At 31.2% G+C, this 24674-nt stretch overlaps 1 protein-coding gene across 1 annotated transcript in view; it reads right to left on the bottom strand.

Annotated features, from left to right (window-relative positions):
- Smp_152770 (hypothetical protein) overlaps nucleotides 1-18480 on the bottom strand; it is a gene marked incomplete at both ends in the record, with an annotated part of 39615 nt that extends 21135 nt beyond the window's left edge. The window contains 4 exons of the mRNA XM_018794056.1: nucleotides 1488-1648; nucleotides 2863-3079; nucleotides 4522-4612; nucleotides 18402-18480. Coding sequence (XP_018648506.1) covers nucleotides 1488-1648; nucleotides 2863-3079; nucleotides 4522-4612; nucleotides 18402-18480 — 548 coding nt within the window. The remainder of the gene's footprint in view (nucleotides 1-1487; nucleotides 1649-2862; nucleotides 3080-4521; nucleotides 4613-18401) is intronic.
- Nucleotides 18481-24674: the final 6194 nt, after the last annotated feature.

Genomic DNA, 24674 nt, shown 5'->3' with positions numbered 1-24674 from the left:
TGAGATTTTACAAATATATTATTCCTATTTGATGTCTTACATCAACTCGGCGCCCAGATACTGTGAAACTATTCGCTTTAATTTAGACGAAAGTTCTTAAATATTATTTACCAACCGTTAAGCTATTCTAAATAACTTGCTTGTAAACATAAATGTGAGTTAGTCATAATGAATTTATTAAATAGTCACTGAATGATAATGATTTTTAAGCTCTCTAGTTGTAAATAAAATCTGTTGACAATCATTTCTAAACTAGAAGGTGAAGTAAAATGTAATAGGTAGGTAATTTTTTCTGTTTTTTATTCAGTTTAAAATAACGTTTCATTACAAATTGTTATTCTGTGATAAATTATTGACAAGTATAGGATCATTTAAGACCATTTAATCATAGATAGTATCTTCTTAATAGTAATCCAATAGAATCCTACTAATTAAGAGATCTAGAAGTTTTGATCTCAGTCTTATGTGACTGCTTGATTTAGTTTAGTGTAAATCTTATTCTAATTCAAATTTCGTTCAAGTTATTTCAAGATTTTTCTTTGTTTATTTTCAGGTCATGACATAATGATCGACATTTTTAGTTACTCAATAAAATAACAATTTTATTATTCAGGGGCTGACCTGTAGAAATCAGTGTAATGGTCTAATGACTGTAGATAAATCTGCAGTATTCTAGTTATTTCTATGATGCTAGTGATTAGGTTTTACGGCTAACGACTTTTTAAACATAGTTTGTTAAAACGAACAAATTTTAATCGGTCGTTCGTTTATTTATCATAAACTTAACCCTATAAAATCATTATGTCGAAAGTTCTTTCAGAGGTTTACTGTTATTATTCTCAAGTACACGTAAAATCGAGAAATATATTTATTTATCATTTATTTAGTGTTACTACTTGTTTGTAGTAAGTATTTAATTGCTTAGGGAGAACAGTTTTCAACATAATCTTTCTGCGGCTCGCAAACCATTAAAAACAAATTAGCTCTAAATAGCTGCTTCTCCTTATTTCAGATCTTCATAATATTGCGCACTTACGATATAAATAAAGATTGAACTGAGAACCTTCAGAGATCATGATGTGGCTGAAGATAAAAGTGTTAATCACTGGATACTGATTCACTGGCCTAAATATGAAATGAATGTTGCGACACCTAAAGATTCTAATTTTGTTTCCTGGTTGGATTGTGGTTAACCATTATCGATAAGTCCCAAATCATGGTAAATCAGGTATAGAATACTTCCTCATTTTAAACGGTTCATCAGTCAAAGTTAGCATAATAAGAAGATTTACTATTACCTCTTGGTTTAAAGCCCTTGAAATATTAAACAAAATTTTTTATAATCTTTTGAACGATAATCAATAAACTAAATAACAACATTCTTGGTCTGTACTGAAATAATTAACATATTTAGATGAAGTGAGAAAGAAAAAAAGTTGAAATTTGTGTATATTTAACAATGTACATTTGTAAATCTATGATCTTACTGTATTGTTTTAAGATTTAAATTGTTTATTTTTCTTGATTCACAAGATTTCTCAGAATAATAATATCCTTTCATTGATTGATTATTCAACAAACGTGAATCGTCCTGGCATGGTTCATTAGAGCCATTCACTAAACTAATGGGTTGTAAACAATCCCTACTCTGTAAAATTAAAGTTTGAAGCTATTATGATTTATCGATGCAAAAGTAGAAAAAAACGAGCTATTCAATTTATCATGATTTTTGACATATAAATTTTAATGTTAAAAGTAAATTACTCATATAAGTAATTGGAATATATACCAAGTGATTAGGTATATTTATGACATGATGGAATAAATTTCCAAAAAACAGTTTGTTCAAATTTCAAGACATGAACAAGATTTATGTAAGGAAAAAAGTTTTTTTTAACTACAGCAATGAAGACCTGATTTCTTGCTTTTTTTACTGACAATTGAATTTTTCGTTAAGAATAAGTGAATAAATTAATTAGTCAAATACTTTATTGAAATTTATTTATTTTCAGAAAGGGATTTTGTGGAGATTGTTGTAATTTAATAGTTGAATTCACAAGTCGATTAAAGATAGACCACCTAGAAAAACCTGGAAGAACTGGACGTCCGTTTCGTCCTAGTATGGGACTCTTCATCACTGTGCACCCACGACCTCGCATGCGGGACTCGAACCCCATCCAGTGCTTCTACGTTTTCCAAGATATTCTACGTTTAGTTGAGTCATGAATTCAGCTATTTATTTTTTATATTTATTCTTTGTAAACTACAAAGATAATAGAATAGAAGTTAAAATTATTCGGAATTTATCATGCTGATGTATAATACTGAAAGTTGTTATGATGAATTTTAATTTACAAATACATTTAATCGACTCAGAAAAATATTTAAAAGCTAACCCAATTTCCAAAATGAATGAAAAATTGTTCAGCTGTTATTCACATGAGTGTGTTGTTAAGATTTAGTTTTATTTTCAATTCATATTCCTTCGAAAATAACATTCATTCGAGACTTGTTATAAATCCTTGTCTACCTCCTCTTTTTAAATTGTACTACCTAAAAACTGACATAATTCTTAGATAGAGAGGTACCTTAGATAAGACTTCAAATAAACAAGAGATTGTTTAGATTCATTAAAACACCTGGGTCTAATATCTAGCATACTAAATGATCGAATGTACAGTTCATGTGAAAATGTCCAACATTCAGACAATAGCTTTATTTATTTAATAAGGACTGTGACCCTCCCATAAGCTTAAATCTTAAACAGTTCGTTATCTTGAGAATAATTAGCAGCTTAAAAATAGAGATAACAGAAATAAGTTTTTATGTTTCTCAAATATTTGATAACTACTACTCACTTACCTTATTGTCTGTCGATAACGGTGGATTGATTGAATTCATTTCATAAGGAATCAAAGAGTTTGTATAATATTTCTCTTGATTACTTTTATTTTCAACAGTAGAATTATGTTGTAAATCAGAATTATTGTCCTTTTTTGTAAAGATTGTTTGACTATTATGAAGGTTAATATGATTTTCATCTGAATTTACATTGGAAGTTTTCTGTGATAGTGTATGCCTAAATGTTTAGATGACATTTGTGTTTACTATGAATTAGAAAACAAATTATTTTTTCAGTACATATTCAAAATTAACTCCACTTATAGATATCTCGTCAGCATATATGTTGTACATGGGATTTTGCAAAAACATTTACATCCCAACATATACATCGTTTCTTTTCTTTAAGGTAACTTTATACAATTAGACTGATCAATTCCTAGTTGTTACTGATGTCTATATTGCTATATGGGTATTTAACACATATGCGAGAATTTCTGAATACAAATTTAGAAATTACTGAGATAAATTACTTATTAGGGAGTATGTTTGCGTTGGAAGAGAAAGGGAAACATCTGTATCACAGTATGAAATTATGAAGCAGATTTGTAACGTGATCTGAGTCTAATTGTTTGATTGTAAGGTTCCGTCTAGCTTTCCGAAAAACTAGATTGTTGTTTTATTCCACTAGAACTTCGGGATTCATGTCTAAAAGTTATCCACTAACGAAAAATTTGTTATTATTCATTATGGTAACTGTGCCGATCGATGTACATTTCGGAAAGTTTATGTGAAGCAACAACCTAATGTAAAACGACTCTCCGTCTTCTATTTTCAATGGTTTTCATTAAAATTCACCAGTTTAATCATTTAGCTCACAATGAACGAGTGATAATCTCGTTTATTATAATCAAACATTAAACGACTGTTTTAATGATTTAGGTGAATATCTAAATATCACTAATCTTTCAATAGTGTTCATGTTCACAATTAATCTGACCTTATTTTTAAATTTTCAAATCTGTTATAATATGCAATAGTAAAAACCTTCAACACATAGTTCACTTGTTTTTGAATTTAACTTAAGAGAAAACTAAATGTATTCAAATTTTTCTCTGCCGCCCATCATTTCGTTAAAAAAATTTATCAAAAAATTTATAGGATTAGACTGAAGTTTAGCCTTGGTTTTCAACCCTCCAAGATATGCACACTGACGGCCTAACATGGAGGAAAAACCAGGTCACATAGGTTTATTGGTAAGTAAAATACAATTAGACCACTGAGTCAAAATGCAGTTGTACACACATATGATCATTTAATTCAACCAGTGATGTTTGTCACCAGTTACAACTCTTCACTCGGATTAAGGTAACTGATGTCAAGTTAAGATTTCTATTCAGTTATTTCTTTTGTGTCGACTACTTTTATTCAAACAAAGTTTTTGTCATGAGCTAATTCCAACAATGGATCTACTGAATACCTTAAATTAGCACCTGTCATATAAGAGTAAGAAAACTGACTAGTAGCTGCAGCAGTGAAGTTAAACTGAGTCTATATTATAAGATGTACTCTCTGTAATTCTTTTGGTCTCTTAAAAAAAACACTAACAAAAATTAATAGATGATTTACCCACTGTATACATAAATGAAGATTTTTAGCTAAATAATAGGTACTACTTACCACGTGGGTAGTAGTGTTACTGTACTTGAAGACTTTTTTATCTCTCCACACAGCGATTGAACAGGTTGATACGAATTAGTTCTATGTGTATCTGTTTTACAATAATACAATATAGTTTATTAGTACTGTAAATAATAAGAGTATTATAGACTATAAAACATACCTTTAAGTCAAACGAGTTAATTTGTGGATGAAAATAACACTGTAATAATCGAGTACTTACTTACTTACGCCTGTTACCCCTTGTGGAGAAGCATAGGCCACTTACCAGCATTCTCCATCTACCTCTGTCTTGGCCAATACTTTACATTCTTTTCCAGTTACTAATCATGCTTTTCGCGTATGCTCCCGATTCCTGACGTAGTGTGTCCTTTTGTCTTCCTCTTTATCGTTTCCCACCAGGATTCCAAGTTAGCGTTTGCCTTGTGATGCAGATTGATGATTTCCACAATGTATTTCCTGTCCACTTCCTGCGACTTTTCTTGATTAACTATTCGACTGGAAGCTGGTTTGTTCTATGAACAGTAGGTTGTCACTGATAGTATACGGCCAATGAATATCGAGTATCTTGCGCAGTCAATTGTCTATAAATATCTGTACTTTTTCGATGATGGTTGTAGTAGTTCCCCAAGTTTCAGCTCCGTACAATAGAACTGTCTTGACATTCGTATTGAAGATTCTGACTTTGATGTTGGTTGACATTTGTTTTGAGTCCCAAATGTTATTCAACTGCGGGGATGCTGTCCTTACTTTGCTAATCCTCGCATTTACGTTTGCATCAAATCCTCCACTTGCATCAATGATGCTACCCAGATACGTGAATGTTTCCACCTCATCCATGTGTGATTGGGTTGGCGTAGTTCGTGTTGTATCTTGGGATCTTGCGTCTTCCCTTGTTTAGGCTGAAGCATACTGCTGCAGAGGCTGTTACTACACTGTTTGTCTTCATCTGCATTTGATGGTGTGTATAGGGTAGAAGAGCTAGGTCAACCGTGAAATTCGAATCGTCTAGCTGCATCCAAGCTATCCATTGTATACCGTGACTCCCCTCAGATATAGAGGTCTTCATAATCAAATCGACCACGAGAAGAAACAGGAAAGGGGAGAGCGATCAGGTATGTCTGACTCCATTCCTCACTTGGGATACATCTGTCAGCTGTCCTCCATGCGCGACCTTGCACTGTAGTCCATCGTATGAATTCCTCATGACGTTGACGATCTTCTCAGGCACACCATAGTATCGGAGAAGTTTCCATAAGGTTCTCCTATCCACACTGTCAAACTTCCTCTTATAGTCAATGAAGTTGATGTATAGTGACGAGTTCCATTCAATTGATTGCTCAACAATGATCCGTAGTGTCGAGATTCGGTCTGTGAACGACCGACCCTTACGGAATCCAGCCTGTTGATCTCAAAATTCAGCGTCTACTGAGTATTTCATCTGGCTCATCAACGCTCTGTCGAAAACGCTTCCTGGTTTTGACAGTAATGTGATGCATTTGTAATCCTCACATTTGCACAGATCTCTTTTCCGTGGCATCTTGATGAGATATCCTTCTTTTCAGTCCGTTGGCACTTGTTCTTCCTCCCAAATCTTCCTGAATAGAAGATGAAGCATGTTTGCATTTACTTCTCTGTCTGAGTTTGGTGCTTCAGGTGATATATTGCCAGATCCTTCTGCTTTTCTACCCTACATTTGCTTGATAGCCATTTTGATATCTTCAATCATTGGTGGAGTGACATATACAGGAAGGTTTATGTGTGCTGACTTGAAATTGGGTGCATTTAATAGATCATGTCTATTTAAGAGTTTCTCGAAGTGTTCCACCTATCTGTTACTTTGTGCTTTCACTTCAGTGATTGACTTGCCTTCTCTGCCCTTGACCAGTCTCTCTGGTTTACTATCTTTCTCTACCAGTTTCTTCGTCGTGTCATATAGTTGTCCCATATTTCCTTCTCTTGCAACTTGTTCCATTGTCGTTGTTAGATCTTGCATGTAGTTCTGCTTGTTGTCTCTAATGCTCCACTTCACTTGATTGTTTACTTACGTGTGTTCGGCCTGTGTCTTCACTTTCTCTGTTCTCGTTCCATTGTTGCCGATTCCTGTCTTATTCAGCTTCCTTTGGTGATGATGCTCTTGAGACCCATCATCTCCTGACACGTTGAAGTTAGTGCCACCTTCATCCCTCTCCACTTGTTCTCCATGGTAGTTTCTTCTTCTTTCAGTAGATCTTACAAAACTTGGAACCTGTTGTTGAGAGCGATCTTGAATTCATGGAGTTTGTCAGTGTCTCGAAGGAAAGCTATGTCAAACGTTTGTGATGCTGTTTCTCCAGTTGTCCAATGTTTATTTAGCTTCAGTTTGATCTTGGTCACAGCCAGTTGGTGGTGATCTGAAGCTATGTCAGCTCCTCTCTTGGTTCTCACTTATTCCATGAGTCTTTTGAAATGTTTATTGATACAAATATGATGGATCTGGCTCTGTGTAGTGTGATGCGATGAGACCCAAGTAGTTTTGTGTATGTATTTGTGGGGGAATATTGTACCTCCTACAACCATTCTATTGGATGCACATGAATTTGTAAATCTCTCACTATTCTCATTCCCTTCTCCCTGTCGGTCCATATCATTTCATGATATCTTCATACTCGGTGTTGTCCATTCCGACTTTGGCGTTTAGGTATCCCATCAGGATGATCAGGTTCTTTCCTGGGCATTTCTTCACAACTACATGCAGCCTCTCTTAAAACTGATCTTTATCGTCCTTGTTGCTATAATTAATAGGTGCATACCACTGGATAAAATTGATTATGACCTTCTCCTTCTTTGTTTTGAAGAATGCTTCGATGATCCTGGATCCATGAGACTCCCATCCTATAAGTGCTTTTCGTACTTCTTTCGACAGCATCAGTGCAACTTCTTGTATGTGCGAAGCATTTTCTTCTTATTCATGACCAGAGTGCAACAGCGTCTCTCTCAAATCTAATCATTTCTGTCCAGCTTGGGTCCGGTGGGTTTCACTTAATCCGGGCACCTCCAAGTTGTGTCTCCTTATTTCTGTAGCTACTCGATTAATCCTCACGGCCTCCCACATTGTCCGGACATTCCATGTACCTATACTAATTGTTACTCTGGTTGTTAGAAAGGGCATTGTCCTCCTGACTTCTGAAGGATCTCAGCATTCACCATGAGGCGTCATAATTCTTCTAAATGAATATCCTTCAACTCCAAGAGCAGAGTTTAAATGGTTTTAACTGTTTATTCTGGTGAGCGTTTCTTTAAAAAGTTTGTTTTCTACGGGATGACGTTGCCGACCCCACACCAAACCTTCTTCCTTTAACTTTGGGACCTGCAGTAACCCTAGAAAAGCTACAGGCGTAGTAGTCGAGTGTTGAAAGACTAATTACCATCACTGTCAGTTATCCAGTACTGACGGAAATGTGACTTACTCAATATTTTTAATTCTAAACTAATTGGTATGAAATTTAATTGGATTCTTATCTCGTTGACTATCCAAAGAAATTCAGCAAGAATCTATTTTTGACCTACATTTTTGGTATGTTGAATCTCATACAAATGGGTATTTTTGTAACTCAAATATGAATATTCTACTACTGGTTGATAGCCATCAAAGTATGTTTTGTTTTATCATAAATTTTTAGTTTTAACCTGAGATACTTTAGTTTTATTATGAACAATAAGGACTATCAAGTTAAAGTCAATAAAAAGAAGTACTAGGGAATTTTCATGTTGACTTGCATAAAAACTAGTGATGCCTAATAATACGGTCGTCAGAATTGGACAACCAGAAATAACCTATACAAGCGTGTAATAAAAAAAGAAAAAAACATTTGCATTTAAATGAAATTTGTGTTATACTTTTTATGACCATGTAAATGTTCTGTATGGAAGAAGCTTTCAATATTCACTGTTTCTACTTTTCATTGTTTTTGACAATAAATGTAACTTTAAAACTTGAAGGTTATATGATTGTTTGTTGTGTACATTTGAATAGTTATGTTAAACGATGGTGAGTAATAATAAAGTGTCCGATTAGAATATGCATATCATTTAAATACAGTAGATTTTTATAGAATTTGAATAAACTGAGAGTAAAACATTACAATTAATTCTAAGCTCCAGTATAATATTTAACCCTTTTATGTACAAAATGATAAAATAATTTTTTTATATATAGTTGAGATCATGAGTCGATTGAAGCCAGACCACCATGGAAAACCTAGAAGCACTGGACGGCCATTTCGTCCTATTGTGGGACTCCTCAGCAGTGGGCATACACTATCGCACCTCACGAGATTCGAACCCAGGAACTATCGGTCAGTGCTTAACCACTAGACCACTGAGCCGGCATTCAACGGTGTTAATGTCTAACTTGAGCCAATCCACGAAACTGAGCAACCATTCATCAATGTCTTTAGTAAGTTGATATCTTCCAACAGACCTAGTTGAACTCCATGGGTTACTGCTTCTCACTAGAACTCCAGGAAATACCTCATGGAGTCAGTCACTAGTGAACATATGATCATTATCAGAAGGGGGTTTTGTGGAGATTTTAGTAATTTTTTTATATAGTTGAGATCATGAGTCAATTGAAGCTAGCCCACCATGGAAAACCTGGAAGCAAATAATAATAATAATCATAATAATAATTATTTTTATTATAAATAATTATTTTATATCTTCCCATATTATACATTAATTGGTAAACGTATCAACCTTTTTTGGATTAGTAAGAATAAATGAAAGATATCATACGATACAGGAATTTATTAAAAGTTGATCTATTAGGGAAGCATATAAAATGTTTTATCATAAATACTAGGCATCACTGTATGCTCCAAACCCTTATGTACATTGCTTAGTTGGGAACTATAGTTGTAAGTAGTAATTTCGTCAATGTAGACAAGTCTATTCACATGATCATTTTCAAATAAAAAAAGTATTTTTTGTCATGTTTCGGTTAGTTATCTAAAAACACGTTAAGATTGAAGGTGGTACTTAGTGATAATCAACAGGAAGCCCTGAACATGTCATGCATTCTACTTTGAACTTGTCAGCAAAGTACAACTGTAGATGAAAGCACGTCGCATCTTGATAAGTAAACGGACTGATAACTCAATGTTTTTGTGCTTTACTAGTGGACAAAAGTGAAGAAAATATTATAATATTTGTTCAGCATTCAACTTTTTAGTGTAATATAATTAATGGTATCTTTTATAAGACCAACAATTAACACTAGATGCCGCTAAATACAAGAGATTTATCCACTGAGTACACACATCTCTAATTCAACATGTATGTTGCTGAACTTACATAGAAATAAATCAACCAATTTCTGTTGCTCTATACTCAACTTACTTGATGAATGATGCAAAGTTATCTGTGATCAAATATTGATTATGATTACTGACTCTTAACAGTATAATGTAAGATTCGAGTTTTGACAACACTTTAGTAAAGGATACAAAAGTATAGGCACTAACAACAGATATTGTCCTAATTTCGTATTCAGATGTATACATAAGTCCTCTGAACTAGATGAAGAGATAAACCGAATAGTCTCTAGGGTCGCGAAAAAATAAAGGCAATGTATAAGGTAATCAGAACAGCTTAATTTGACCCATGTGGACCAATTAGAAAAGATCATTTCTCCTTGAATTAGGCCCTAGTAATTTCCCTTAGAACTATATAGTGAAACGTTTGCATCTAAGCCATACAACTCAAAGAACACAACACCGTCAAATCCATACATTTTAGCTCTAATTCTCTATCAGTTCTAAATATTTATATATCTTGGTAAACTCAGTATAATTTTTGGTTATAAATTGGAGATTCAGACTGAAACGTCAATCATTTATTTAAATGTAATAAAACAAAATCGTCATACTATTGGTAAAACGGATGACATACACGATGAAAACGGTTAATATTTAGTCAGTCTGTATGTTTAAATTAGAACAGTTCATATGACCTGGTAAATGTTACTATACGTCCTTTAAAAACTATAGTTGTTTATTCAATAATAAACATGGTAAAATATTCAACGGTATGACATAATCACATGAACACATAATCAATATGATACATACCATTTTGGCATGAAAAAAATGTTCTAAATGGTTAGAGTAAAGAACAAATACATATTATTGGGTGTTAAAGCATAACAAGTTAAAATGTATCGAAAACACAATCTGCTATATGTTTTGAATACAGACTATTTTACATTACTAAGGTTTCTATATACAGTTAACCAATTCAGACTGATTGAATTTCACCGTCCACTTCACAAACTACATTCAACGTAAATATTTTTTTTTTGAAAAATGATCATTTATTTTAAAAGTGTATTAGAAAGCGACCTAAAATAACATTATTTGGAAAATAAATCAATTTGAGAATAAATAATGTAAACAAACTAAAGTGTTCACTCATTTTTGTATTGTTTGTTTGAATCTTCCCATTGATGTTTAGAACTGCGATTGATCAGTCTCTTATTGCTATATGTACATCTTGTGCGAACTGTCTCTATATTGCCTTAAGTCACAATCATTATGAGCAAAGATGAGTGGTGGCTAGTAGTGGAATCCAGGTATATCCAGTTGACGAGTCCCAAATAGAACGAGACTCGCGTCCTGGATTATACTGCTAAAACTGAAATATTGTATAAGTTCGACCCCAGATACTCTTAAAACACAACAAACCAAGTCAAAATAAATAAATATCATGAAAACAATGTTTCCTGTTTATCGTCTCTCTATTTTACTGAACCTTACAAAACACCTAGTAAAATACTATCATGCACTTGAGACATAAAAAAAACATTTAGTTAATATAAGCCCATTGACTTTCAGGATTAGCGAAGATGTGTAATAGAAAATACGCAATGAAATGAACAATGTAGAATGTGTATAACATATTCGAGTGATCGTATCTAACACTAATTCATCAATAACTTTTTGAAATGATATTACATAGTGAAGTCGATAAAAATAAATAATTTGAAATATGTACTAATACTTTATGTTTCAGAGAGTAGTGTTACTTCAACAGTGAAATTAGTTTTCATTCATAAAGAACACCAGAATAAATAGTTTGTCAATTATCCCTCGTTAAGTAGATGAAAGGGAATGATAACTATGAATATTCAGGTTGTAGATAAGTCACTGTAATTTGGACACTGCTACATCAGAACTCATAAATATTTTAGCAGTAAATTATTTGAAGAAATATGTTATTTTAACGAAGATAGAAGTTATCTCCGAAATAATATAAATAAGGGGACTGAAAATACAAGCGAAAATATTTTTCAGACTTTATTTATTCACTGCGACAAATGCTGGAAAGAATAACCTGTCAGTGAACATTGAACATAAAATGAAAATTTCATCCATCCAACTGATCTCGATGATAAATACTGAGGTTTGAAAAACATGTCACATGGGTCGTGTAGTGCGTTTGGTGGGCATTAAAGTTCCTAGCATATTGTTGAAACAACAGAGTAATAACATCTTTCATTAAAGTAAATTTAGTCGATCCCTTTTTAAAATATCGATTGCAAAGAGATGTAAAAAAAAATATAAAAGAGAATATTTCAATGTATTCATATATGATTAGCCACATCATTAGTTTAATGACAATTAGCCTATATAATCCTTTTTTATAGCAAATTTTTACACAAAGATAAGTAGCTTCTTAAGTGGTGTAATTTACATACGACCCTTAAATATCTAGAAACGTGTACATAGTTAGTGACCATATAGTCTAGACATACCATTAGCAAATGAGCTTTGTGTAGCATAAAAAACATAAAGCATGACGAACTATATTACATAAAGATAAGGTGGTATCAAAACCCTTCACCATTTGACATGGAGCCCGATGACAGGGAGATGTATTAAGACATTAGTGTGATTTTTCTCATCAACATCAATATTTAAAGTTCCCTCTAGTCGAATACTATTAACAAATTAAGAAACCGTACTTTGTAGCATTTAGTTGGTCAGAACCATGTCCATTCACTTATAAATTGTAAGCTAACTCACTGGAACGGTTAAATGCACAGCTTACAATTGTTACACTCAAAGTAAATCTTTTTTACAATTATTTTGTTTATTATTACGTTTTTTTTAATACTCTTTTTATTTATCCCTTTCTCATCTGTTTCTTCTCTAATTAGATTATAGCGTTCTTACTAGAAAATTTAACAAATTCAAGTATTATGTCTAGTAGATCATTTTTTTGTTGAAATTTAATTCTTGGGTTCATAGATATCTTCATCCATCCACCTTTAAATAAGCTCTTTTTATAGCGTTTCATAACTTGACTTTCAATTTTTTATAATTCATAATTTGTCTCAGTTTTCTGTAAGTTTTATGTTCCCAGTAATCAATTACATACCGCAGATATCCGATCACCATGTAAAAATATACATTTATTATCCTTTTAATTATTTCATATTATTTCTTTATTAAAATGAAAAACCGGTAAAGTTGTACTGAATCATTTATTTATCAAAAAAAAATTATATCAGTCTACCGTGATAAAAGATTTGCAAGTTCAAACAGTTAACAAATGGTTATGTAACTAAAATGATATTTATCTATTTATTTAGAGTAACACTTCATTGATTGACTTGTTGATTTGGGCTAAAATGATTTAAACTCATCTATAACAACTGGATTGTGTTCGTCTACATCCAGGTCTAGATATGGAATAATAATTTCTTTTAAATAATTATTGTTTATAACCGAACATACACACTATGTACAAATTTCGAAATCAGTATTTATGTTTTAAATATAAGTCATAGACATTACTAATGAAATAACCAATCACCTAGAAGTAATATATAAAAATGAATACAATAAGTAGGCTAGTTTGTAATACCGTGAGTTTTATGAAAAATAACATGTAATTTTATACTTATTAATGAAAGTAAATATTTAATTCATAGATCAAGGTTGAACAGATCAATGATTATATCTGCTATAACGATACTGAGTGTTACTAGTTATTACAGTGCAGAAAGCATCATATCACAACAGAATATAAATACCTCAAACTAACAATTGATAATAATCATGAAACCTTAGATCTGGGGGTTATCATACATTAGCTCCAGTCATCTAATATCCGATTCATATATTGTATTCATATTCATTAGTTATCAATTAACGTAAAGACTTATCATAATAGAATTAAATAATAACATTTTCCTTTGAAGAATATTTAAGATGTTTATAAAATTCGACATGTTATGACTATCCATTTAATTGACATAGATGGATAGGGTTATCGGATGAATTTCACAATACAGTTTCAATGGTCAACTATATTAGAATATATTACCAAGAAATGAAGGCTACTATTTACCCATAAAATTCTTAAGCGAGATTTGTATTCCATGACAAGTTCTTCAATATTATTTATATTAAATTAATTTGAATTCTAATCTAAAATCAATCAATAAATTAATTGGAATGGTTTTTTCTACACAAAGAATTTATCAATCTACCGTCATTTTTGAAGCTTTGGCTAAACGAAAACTGAAACCTCCTTTATGTGTTCAAAAACAATTTGTTCTTACTCTTAACCTACCCTGGTAATATTGATTTGTTATCCAAAGTTATTATCACATTGTTTTGGTGTACTTTATATATTTTCTTTCTTTGTTACGACTTACCTTTAACCTGTCTAGTTGACCTTTTAATTTTCATATAAAAAATGTCTTGACAAGTATATGTTAGATCAGATTGTTCGAAATGTATTGCACAAATATATTACATAATTCTGATAAACTTCGTCTTCTTATTGCATTATCGAAAGTTATCAAAGGGACTAATTGTTTTAAACTATCATTTTTATTAATTCATTCCGATAGTTAAAGAATTTTAATAAAATATCAAATGAACGATTAAAATATTTATATTGATTTAGAAGTAAATATCGCTTGTATCTATCCACTTATTAAAAATATAAGTAGTAATGTCAACTTTGAAAATGTATAAACCATATAGAATAAGATGGTGGTTGGAGGTGGTCAACAGGAAATCCTGGACCCGGGTTTCGTGCTACTTGGCACTCGTCAGCAAAGTGTACCTGTAATCTTGAGGGAACTGGTGCTCCCTGACCGATTCGATCCCATGTCACTCAGCTTCACAGTCAGAGTCGTTACCACTGAGCTATTCAGGCCGCGACCGACCTCCTGTAGGACTGAGATGTAATCAGAATTGATTGGCCTCTGGGTGGTGATCAATGTCATGCGTATCAAGTCCTCATAGAATATAGAACATATAGAATAAATACATCTTTTATAATTATGAATGATATTTTGGATATGGTTTATTTATTTATTTTTTTTAAAAATAAGGATACTTAATTACAATAATTTTAGTTGTTAAGTCAATCAACCTTGAAAAATAATGGTGATCAGAACAGGATATAGATGGTATTATAAATGATATGGTAATCAATTGATCATAATTATGATGTTCAACGGAATTTTTAATTAACTTTTATTATAATGAAATGTAGGCAGTTAGTTGTGTTTTTTTGTCAGATTTGTTTATATATACTCATAGATTTTGAAAAAGAGAATTAATATGACTAATTAACAGTGTTAATAAACTTATTTTAAAGCAAATAATTCCTTTCTAATGAATGATTATTTATTAGTTTAAGCTTTTGGCCTACACAATCTAAGTTAATAGTTTTAATATTACTTTATTGACTTCAGTTCAACCTATTAGATAGTAGTTCTAACACTTAGATGGAAAAAACGTGTATAAAGGCCTATACACGAGCTCATGATAATGTTCATTTATAAATCATTTTAGAATAAATAGACGCTGCTTCCTACTATCTTGATACTTTTCAGCAGTGAATTGAACTTTACTGACTAACGTCTGTAACTTGAGAATAGGATTAGTCTTTGCAATCAGTCACCCATATATGAATTTGTACATGACTGCTGATTTTTATAAAATGGCGTCTTACTGATAAAATCACTAGACATTGAATAAATGGATTTTATGTTCAAAATTTGTTTCATTAACTTCGGTCTAGGAAGCGGATGAGTATCAAAGTAGGGTTTGAATGCATAAATGAAACCATTTTTGGTCGGACAGAAAATATCTAACACTTATCAGGTATGAAGAAATATTTCTAAACATTCATAGTATCCAGGCAACCACTTCATAAATGCTATCCTTATTAACAGAGTCTAGTTGTACATCAAATTTATATCTGTTTAAATATTTTACTAAAAGATAGAACAGAGCAATCAAATATTCACTATATTCCTATTTTCACAAACGTATTCGCTTCATAGCAATTTTTCCTAATGGTATTCGCCTAAATACAATATTTGTCTCTTAAATAGATGATTCATATTGAAATGGTTAATTTGAGAGTAATTTCCACTATTAAATCACACCACTTAAAGAAATGTTGTAAGTCACAGTCAAACGGAAATCTGTTTTACCTCAGTCTGAAATATCATAAGATAATAAACACACGACCACGTTGTGAAGTAAATAGTTACCTATGGACGACATTAAATACACGTTTCATATACGTTAGGTGGTTGGAGGTTGCTGACAAGAAACTCCTGATCACTATTCGGTGATCAGTGTTAAAGTTATATGAAAAGTCGAATTGACTAGGGTGTAAAATACTTTAGTAATTGGATTTTTGTTAAGTAGTTAAACAGTATGTTGTACTCTGGAAAACTTCAGTCATCTATGGTCGATCTCTTGAGATATCTTAAGCCCACAGTGTATAGTCGTTGTAAGCTAATACAAGAAATATTGATCCAACAATCCCTAGGTATATAGTAATTCCTGAAAATATTTCTTCTCATTATCCTAACTCGTAATCACGTTCCATTCCTTTCAGGTTCATTCATTTCTTTATTCTTCACAAGACGCTTGCTCAGAAACAACTGCTCAGCTATCATAATAAATAATATTGGTAAATAAAAATACATTAACTATGTCAGATATTAATAATAAATATAGTTTTGATTATATCCTAATGAGTATAAAAATAGTATTTCTGACCGCATTCGGTTATTTATTTTCTCTGAAGAAGTGGCTTGCATTAAGTCATGAAACGTCAGAAATACAATTTTTATACTCATTAGGATATAAAAAAAAACATATTTATTATCAACTTACTACCGGATGCTCAATTTATTTTAAACTACCAAATCCAACATTGGCATTGATACCCAAGTTGGATATTAACATGAAATATAGACTGGTAATAACCAATTACAACTATGATGTAATCTGAAAGATTAGAAATACTAGGAACCGGAAAATAATTATCCCTAACAAGTGAATCAACAGTCTGATTTGACTGAGTAACAAATTATGATAGCTTTGTTAATCATTCACTTACGGAAAAAAATCTATATTTCCTAGGACGTAAGGTGATCGCCTAAACTCTGTTCTGTTTGTATAGACTGAACTCACTAATTTGTAAAATGTGAGTTTTATAATGTGGTAGTTGAAAAAAAAAGACACCTTTTTATTTTATTATTTCTAAGTTACTAGCTTGTTAAATATAATTTGGCTTTACTCAATATCGTCATAAAGTGACTAGAGTCGTCAAACGTAACTACTTTTAATAAGTACTTTTACAAACCTCATTTTGTTTGTTTTGAAACTATTATATACATTTTGTTTCCCATGAAATATGTTTTAAATGTGATCTCGAATCTTCAAATTATAATTTTAGGGTTTATGGCGGTTCGTTGGTCTAAAAATAACACTAACGTGGACAATATTTTGAACTGCCTCATTTCACAAACTTTTCTTATTTATAAACAATTAATTTACCCTTACATTTTGTTTTTTCTATCACTGAACTAGTTAATTTAATGTTTTATCTATTTCGAATAGTCATTGAATGATAATAAAGCCCCAGAGGTACAAAAATCTGCCTATTCAAATTTATACACACCGTCCTAACAACTAGAAAGTAAAAATACTTTAATGAATATAGATCTAACAAAATCGTTAGTTGTTCAACTATAGTAAAAATTATGTAGATTTTGATAAAATAGTTTGACATAACTATAGTGTTAGATCATTAATTGTACTTATCATCTAACTGAATTGCTTATTCGGATCATTCCCATATCCACATCTGTTTTCAATGATTTTTAACAAAAAAATATACATACGCTATGACAAATGCTTACATTTTCGAAGTAACAATTATTCATTTGTGAGAAGTTGTATTCATCTGCCGTAATTACCTTCAATTCTGTAGCTAAATAACAATCGTTGTTTTGAGATATAACTCGCAATTGAGCAGAGCCTAATTACAACGTACGTTAAATTGTAATAATAAATGATGTTTGTACTGAATTTATATTAAATATTAATTACCTTGTCTATGGATTATAATCATGTAAGTAAAACAGTAATAAATGGTATTCAGTATAAATTGGTTTATTTTAAAAATCATGGTTACTTATGTTAACAAAAAGTAATAATATCCATGACACTGAAGAATAACAAAGTTGTACAAATGTAAGCTATCCCCAAAAGAGAACCGCACACCATTGCATCATAACTATCAAGTTTAACCATTCATGAATATCAACTATAAAACAATGAAGTTTATTCATGTTAATATATAGATTAACTGATATTAGATGGTAGCACAAATAAATAATGACCATTAGTTTTCATTTATTGTTTGAATAATATTCACTTATAACAAAAACCTGATTACATAATATGAAATAGGATTTCATCAACTCGTTAGAATTATCAAGGATATCAATTAGATCAGTATATTGTTAATTATTTACTCAATAATGATAATAAGAAAAAGTAGGTACTTACGTGGTAAATCTATCGTTTCATTGAATTTTGAAGCATAATCTTCTGTTCTTATACTGTCATTATCTAAATTATCATTCATAACTCTGATTATCGATGAATGTCACCAGAATATTCGTGAAAGCCTTTTTTTTAAAAAATTCCAAATATGAGAAATAAAAATTGATTGTGACTTCTTTTGTTTTATTTAATCAAATCTGAAGTAATGGACCACTTTATCTCCATCTACAAAACATCAAATCTATTCAATATGACTAGAGCTACTGCATCAACTTTGTATGTATGGACAAATATGTTTAGTGTGTTTTGATATTAACTATTTGACAATTATTATTCGAACCAGTCTTATCATTATAAGTGTTCAAATTATTTGGGACTATTTATGCGGGTAATTACCTTAAGAAATAGAACATCTGACTGATGTATCTATGATTGATTAATTGTAAGGTGGGCGTAATTACTTTTTTTCTAACGTTACAATAATAAATTCATAACATAAACTACTTATTATTACTTTTTCAAAGTAATGATCAACAAAAATGTATACTTCTGTGAGATGGTTAAATTGAGAATGCTCACAATCGTTTGTTTATTCATTGAGTACTAGATGATAGAATGACTAGGAAGTGATTTTGCTGATTTATTTATCGAATCAAAAACTCGATTACTTCACATATGCTGTTTCAAAAATCCTATAAAATTTCTTTACGAATTATTCTATATGAAAATTGATTTTACACATAACAATAATTTGATTCTGAAAGTTAACTAAACAGGTTATTTGTTAATTGATATTGTTTCGTTTTTGGTTTATTTTTGTGTGTTTTAGGATTTTATTTGATGTTAGTTTTCCATCCTGTTTGGGAATTAGGGCCCTATTAAGCAAACCTGAGTGTCTCAAATACTGTACCTTAGGTTTTTTAATTAAGCGATAAAAAGTCTGAATTTCTTTTTGTCATTCAATTGCATTGACGTTCTGAGACTTTAAATGTAGTTAACAGCTTTTTAATCATGTCGGTAACAAATATGAAGTGAATTTTCACTATCTAAGAGGATATTTTCAATTTATTCTGAATATTCTTATAATTTCTGTTAGCTGATATGTAAATAGAAATAAAATTATCAAGTTGCTAAAACCATAACCAGGAAACAAAATAATCACCTTTTAATAAAACAGTGAAACATAGTTATTAAAATTTTTTCTCCTTCGTTAAATCTTATTAATGGCATTACATTATTTCAAAAAAGAATTCAGAACAGTTTAAGTATGTAAATTCTCGAATAATTATTGAGTATAGAATTCAATCCTTTAAGTAGTGAGTTACTAACCTATAAAAAAACTTATGCTCCTGAATGCAGAAACACTACTAAATATTTTGAAGTTATCGTATAGCAGTAGAAGTGTATTGAAATAAAAGTACTATTTATATTAGTTGGTTTATAAATAAATAAATTAAAAAATTCGATAAGAAACTTACCAAAATCATTATTCCAGATATTCTTATTAAGAAAAATAATCACTGTTAGCTTTTGTAGTAAACTCATAGGATTGACAAGAAATCGGACGATTCTACATATCAGAATGGGGGTTGTGGAGATTTTAATAACTTTTTTAAATTATTGAATTGAGGAGTCCAATCCGTGTCAAGTAGAGACAGGTATCTATCTAAGACAATGGATGAATGGTTGCGCAAGATCATGGATCGATTGAAGTTGGAAATCGACATCATCGGATGCTGGCTCAGCGGTCTTAAGGTTAAGCATTCGCGCGCGAAACCGAAGGTCCTGAGTTCGAGTCCGGCATGCGGGATCGTGAATGAGAACTGCTGAAGAGCTCCATAGTAGGACGAAACGGAAGTTGAGTTCTTCCAGGTTTTCAATGGTGGTCTAGCTTACATTGACTCATGAATTGAACCGTTAAGTAAATTCTACATATATTTAAATGAAGAACATTGCCGTTATTATTTTAGCCACTTCAGCTTGTTATCGTTTTGACCAATTTATTGAAATAAATAGGACTGTCGAGGAGATAATTTTGCTAATAAGACTTGTTATTCAAACACCTCAATAAAAAGAATTTCGAAACCTGAGAAACCAGCCGAATATGGTCACTATTTGCGTACACATATACCAGGGTATTAAACCTGTTATTCGTAAATATTTGATCATATTTGTATTATTTCACTTCAGTTAACTGAGAATCAAATTGATGGTCATAAAACAAACAATGATTATTCATTATAAACATTCGTTACATTTGTAAAAGTTATCAATAATAAATTCATATCAGTGCACAGTTTGTGTTCATATGACTGATCGTTTAACTTTCTATAGATCACTAGATGTCTGCATAAAATGCAGATAGTTTTTCTGGTTATTCATGTTCAAGCAACTATCAGAAAATAGTTTCCATCATAAAATGACTCTAACTGGACTGATATTCAAAACCAGAAAGTACTAGATCGGTTTATTAGAGTTTATAACTCTATCAGTGCATACGTATATCAAATGAGGCATCAAACTCAGAACCTTAAGCTTCATCTACTGATTTCACTTTCTGATAGAGACTCTTCAAAGTGATCAGTTATTCTTAAAACAACTAATTTAATGAAAGTTCTATGTGTTGTTAGTAGTTGACCTTTTGATTGAATTTCTTGAGATTTATTGGGAACCCATGAATTTTTTATTCAATGACATCATATTACTCATAACGCTGAGTGATAATCGAACTATATTAGCTGAAGCTTGAAATGTGGACCAGAGAATTCAGACTGAGACGTCTACATTTATCATTATCTGATTTTAGTGATTTTCTACTTATGGTTATCGTGAGATGATAAACGAATCTGTATTAATCACTAGTCAAACTAATAAAAACATCAACGTAATATCAAGTAATATCTCTGAGAGAAAAATCTATTTAATAATGAAATACCTTAAGAAATTAAATAGAAACCATAGTGATTGTATAAAAGATACAAATCAATATCTAAGAAAAAATATTTTGATAATTGATTAACGTGATCAATTATTGTCAAGTTCAGCATGAAACTATTTCATTGTTGTTTTTTTCACTGATCAATAAGTGTGATTATAGAAAATCAGACACTTAATCAATAAATTATAAATGTATATAAAACAATTAAGAAATATACTACTTATTTTGATACAATATTGTTTATTATTAAAATTATTTCATTTATCGGAAGGGGGTTTTGCAGAGATTTTAGTAATTTCATATAGTTAGATCATGAATCAATTGAAGCTAGACCACCATGAAAAACCCGGCCGTTTCATCCTATTGTGGGACTCCTCAGCAGTGCGCATCCAGAATCCTACCTCGCGAGATTTGAACCCATGACCTATCAGTCTCGCGCGCGAGCACTTTACCTATAGACCACTGAGCCGGCATCCAACGGTGTTAATGTCTAGCTTCAACTAATCCACGAAGTGACTGGATGAACTGGAATGATGAATAACACAGTGGATCGTAAACATAACTTTTTCATTATGAATATAAATTATCATTGATGTAAGTGATTTAACATTATGAGTTATAATTAACAGAACTTTGTTTTTTGTTTTAATTTGGTGATTTGCAAAGGAATTCGTATAATTTTGAATATAGCTTTATTTTAGACTTGATATCATTATGAGTATCCCTAAAAACTTGAGAAGGATTAACAGTCATTTCGTCCTAGTTTGAAACATTTGAGTTGTCCGCGTTTAAAATCTGTAATGGGATTAGTCTAGGAAATACAGCTATCATGAAAAGTACGGTAAGTTTGAATAGTGGTTTAAAATCTACAGATCTGTATTTAGATTTGTGATATATTGTGACCGGCAGTCAATGTCATCGACAAGTTCTTGCTTTACTTCCAACCTATTTAACTTATTAGTCATGGGATCAGTCCATAAAATCATTGACTGTTAATCTAAGTCATGTTAATAGATACAGACTCCGATTGTATTCTTCAACATAACCGTCATCATTGGTTTGGGTTACATAGTTCAGAAGTGTTCACGAAGCATATGGATTCATTCTTTATATTCCTCCGGATATTGAATTCAAGTACTTTTCTTTATACATATCTTTCTACTCTGCCTTTTCAAACAGTATCCCTAAAACTTAGATTTCCTCATTATCATTTCCACTATGATAATCCCATCCACTTCACACTTCGTTTTGTTTTCAAGATCTCAGCATATTGATGTAGATTTAACAAAAAGGACAAAGAAATATCTGTGTTAGAGTTTACGATGTTGATAACTGACTAATTAGTCAAACGTTTGCTCTAAAACCCCAGAACATTCACCTTTAAGCTAAAAATTCCCAGTGAGATGATAACAGATATTTATTGTTCCTACTTAGTTAATGTTTTCCCAGATGATATTGATTCGTGACTATAATTGTCTTCAGAACTTTGGATACACATAAAATTGCTAGTAACATATAGTTTAGCCGATAAATTACATATATATGTAAACAGGTAACAGAGTTATTTCTCTCTTTTTCCACAATAACAAACTCTTCTTATTTTGAACTGTTATATGTCACATTGTAACTTGATTATTTTTGAAGAGATAAATCTGTACAGTAGGCATCCACTTGACAGGTTTAAAATGTATCCAGGCAGTGTATCATAACTCAAAGTAAAAAAGTTTCAGCTTACATCTTTTGACATCATGATAAGATATATTCATAATAAAATCATTATGAATGGTGAATCATCTTCACAAAACAGTTGATGATGATTTGATTTAATCGGAAAGTAATTATATTTTTACATGAATAGATAATTGGTATTATTTTAGTTACGTATACATATTGTGCATTTTTCTAAAAATCAATCTATGATGGATATGAAGACATCATTATAACTTTACAGTAGAATCTGTTTTTTAATTATAACCGCTTAATTTTAAATTATTCAAGGGATACTTGTATTACTAATTAACAAAGTTCAGAATAGACCATAGTTATCTGTTTGTCTCGGTGACAATGTTTGAGTGTCTGATTGTCGATTATTACTTGTCCACAAAAGTAAAATAGTCTAGGATGAAAAAATATACGCAGTATTGATATTATCTATAAATTAACGATCTTAGGAAGTGCCTAATACAACAATGCTAAAGGCATGAGATTCACTTTTATACCCATTATTATATTGCAAATTAATCACTTTTCGTATAAATGAGTAATCAGCAAATAGTCTATTTCAAATTAGTTTAACAGTTTAGATTGATAGAATCTAAAAAAAGTTAAAGGTATAAAGCGTGCTCGTTATGTTCTTTGTTTGTGCAACTATTTAACTGATTATTGAAAATACATAACAGAAATCTCACGTTAACTCAAAAATACTATGATGAACAAATAACTAAAGTATATGCACAAGTTCATGAAAACTCATGATGTGACTTTTTCCCGCAATAATCACATTTTTCAGTGATTTGTAACAGTTCTATTCTATTTAATAACTGAATATTGAACAACTCAGCTATCGATCATAAAAGATCAATCAATATGTAGTTGAGTAGATAAATTATTTCAATATGCGAAATTAAAACCTTAATCAAAGAGATTGTTGATTTCTTAGAACAATGAACTGTCATAACAAAGTTGTATGTATAATGTTAATTTATTCAGATAACTGGGTGAATTAAAAATCTAGCTGATTTAACAATATCAGAACTGAAAATTAGACAAAGAGATTCGTTGATTTTTTCCTTAAATACTTATTATTATTTATAGTTGACATCATGAGTTCATTCAAACTAGACCACCATAGAAAATCTGGAAGCACTGGACGGCCGTTTCATCTTATTCTGGGACTCCTCAGAAGTGCGCATCCACTATCTCGCCTCGCGAGATTCGAACCCAGGACATATCAGTGCTTCCAGGTTTTCCATGGTGGTCCAGCTTCAATTGACTCATGATTTCAACTATATAAAATTACTAAAATCTCCACAAAATCCCCTTCTCACTTATTATTATACTTGACTTTATTTTAAGTGTAGAATTAAAACACTATTACACATTTTATGCTATTTCGCCTAATCAATTGTTTGAACGAATAAAAAGTTTCTTGAAATCTGCACAATAGTAAATATCACACATTGTTTTTTTCAAAATCGATATCTGTTTCAAATTTCACACCAATCACATCATTAACCGAAACGTGACCGACCCCACTCGATCAGAGGTTAGTGAAATAATATGAATTTATCATACTGATGAAATCTTAGTTCTCCCGATGTTAATAAAGAGAACAATGT

The sequence above is a fragment of the Schistosoma mansoni genome, chromosome 1 (genome assembly GCF_000237925.1).
Source record: "Schistosoma mansoni strain Puerto Rico chromosome 1, complete genome".
In the NCBI taxonomy this organism is placed as follows: Eukaryota; Metazoa; Platyhelminthes; class Trematoda; order Strigeidida; family Schistosomatidae; genus Schistosoma; species Schistosoma mansoni.
Note: the sequence above shows the minus strand (reverse complement) of the source record. Positions and strands in the feature narration are given on the sequence as shown.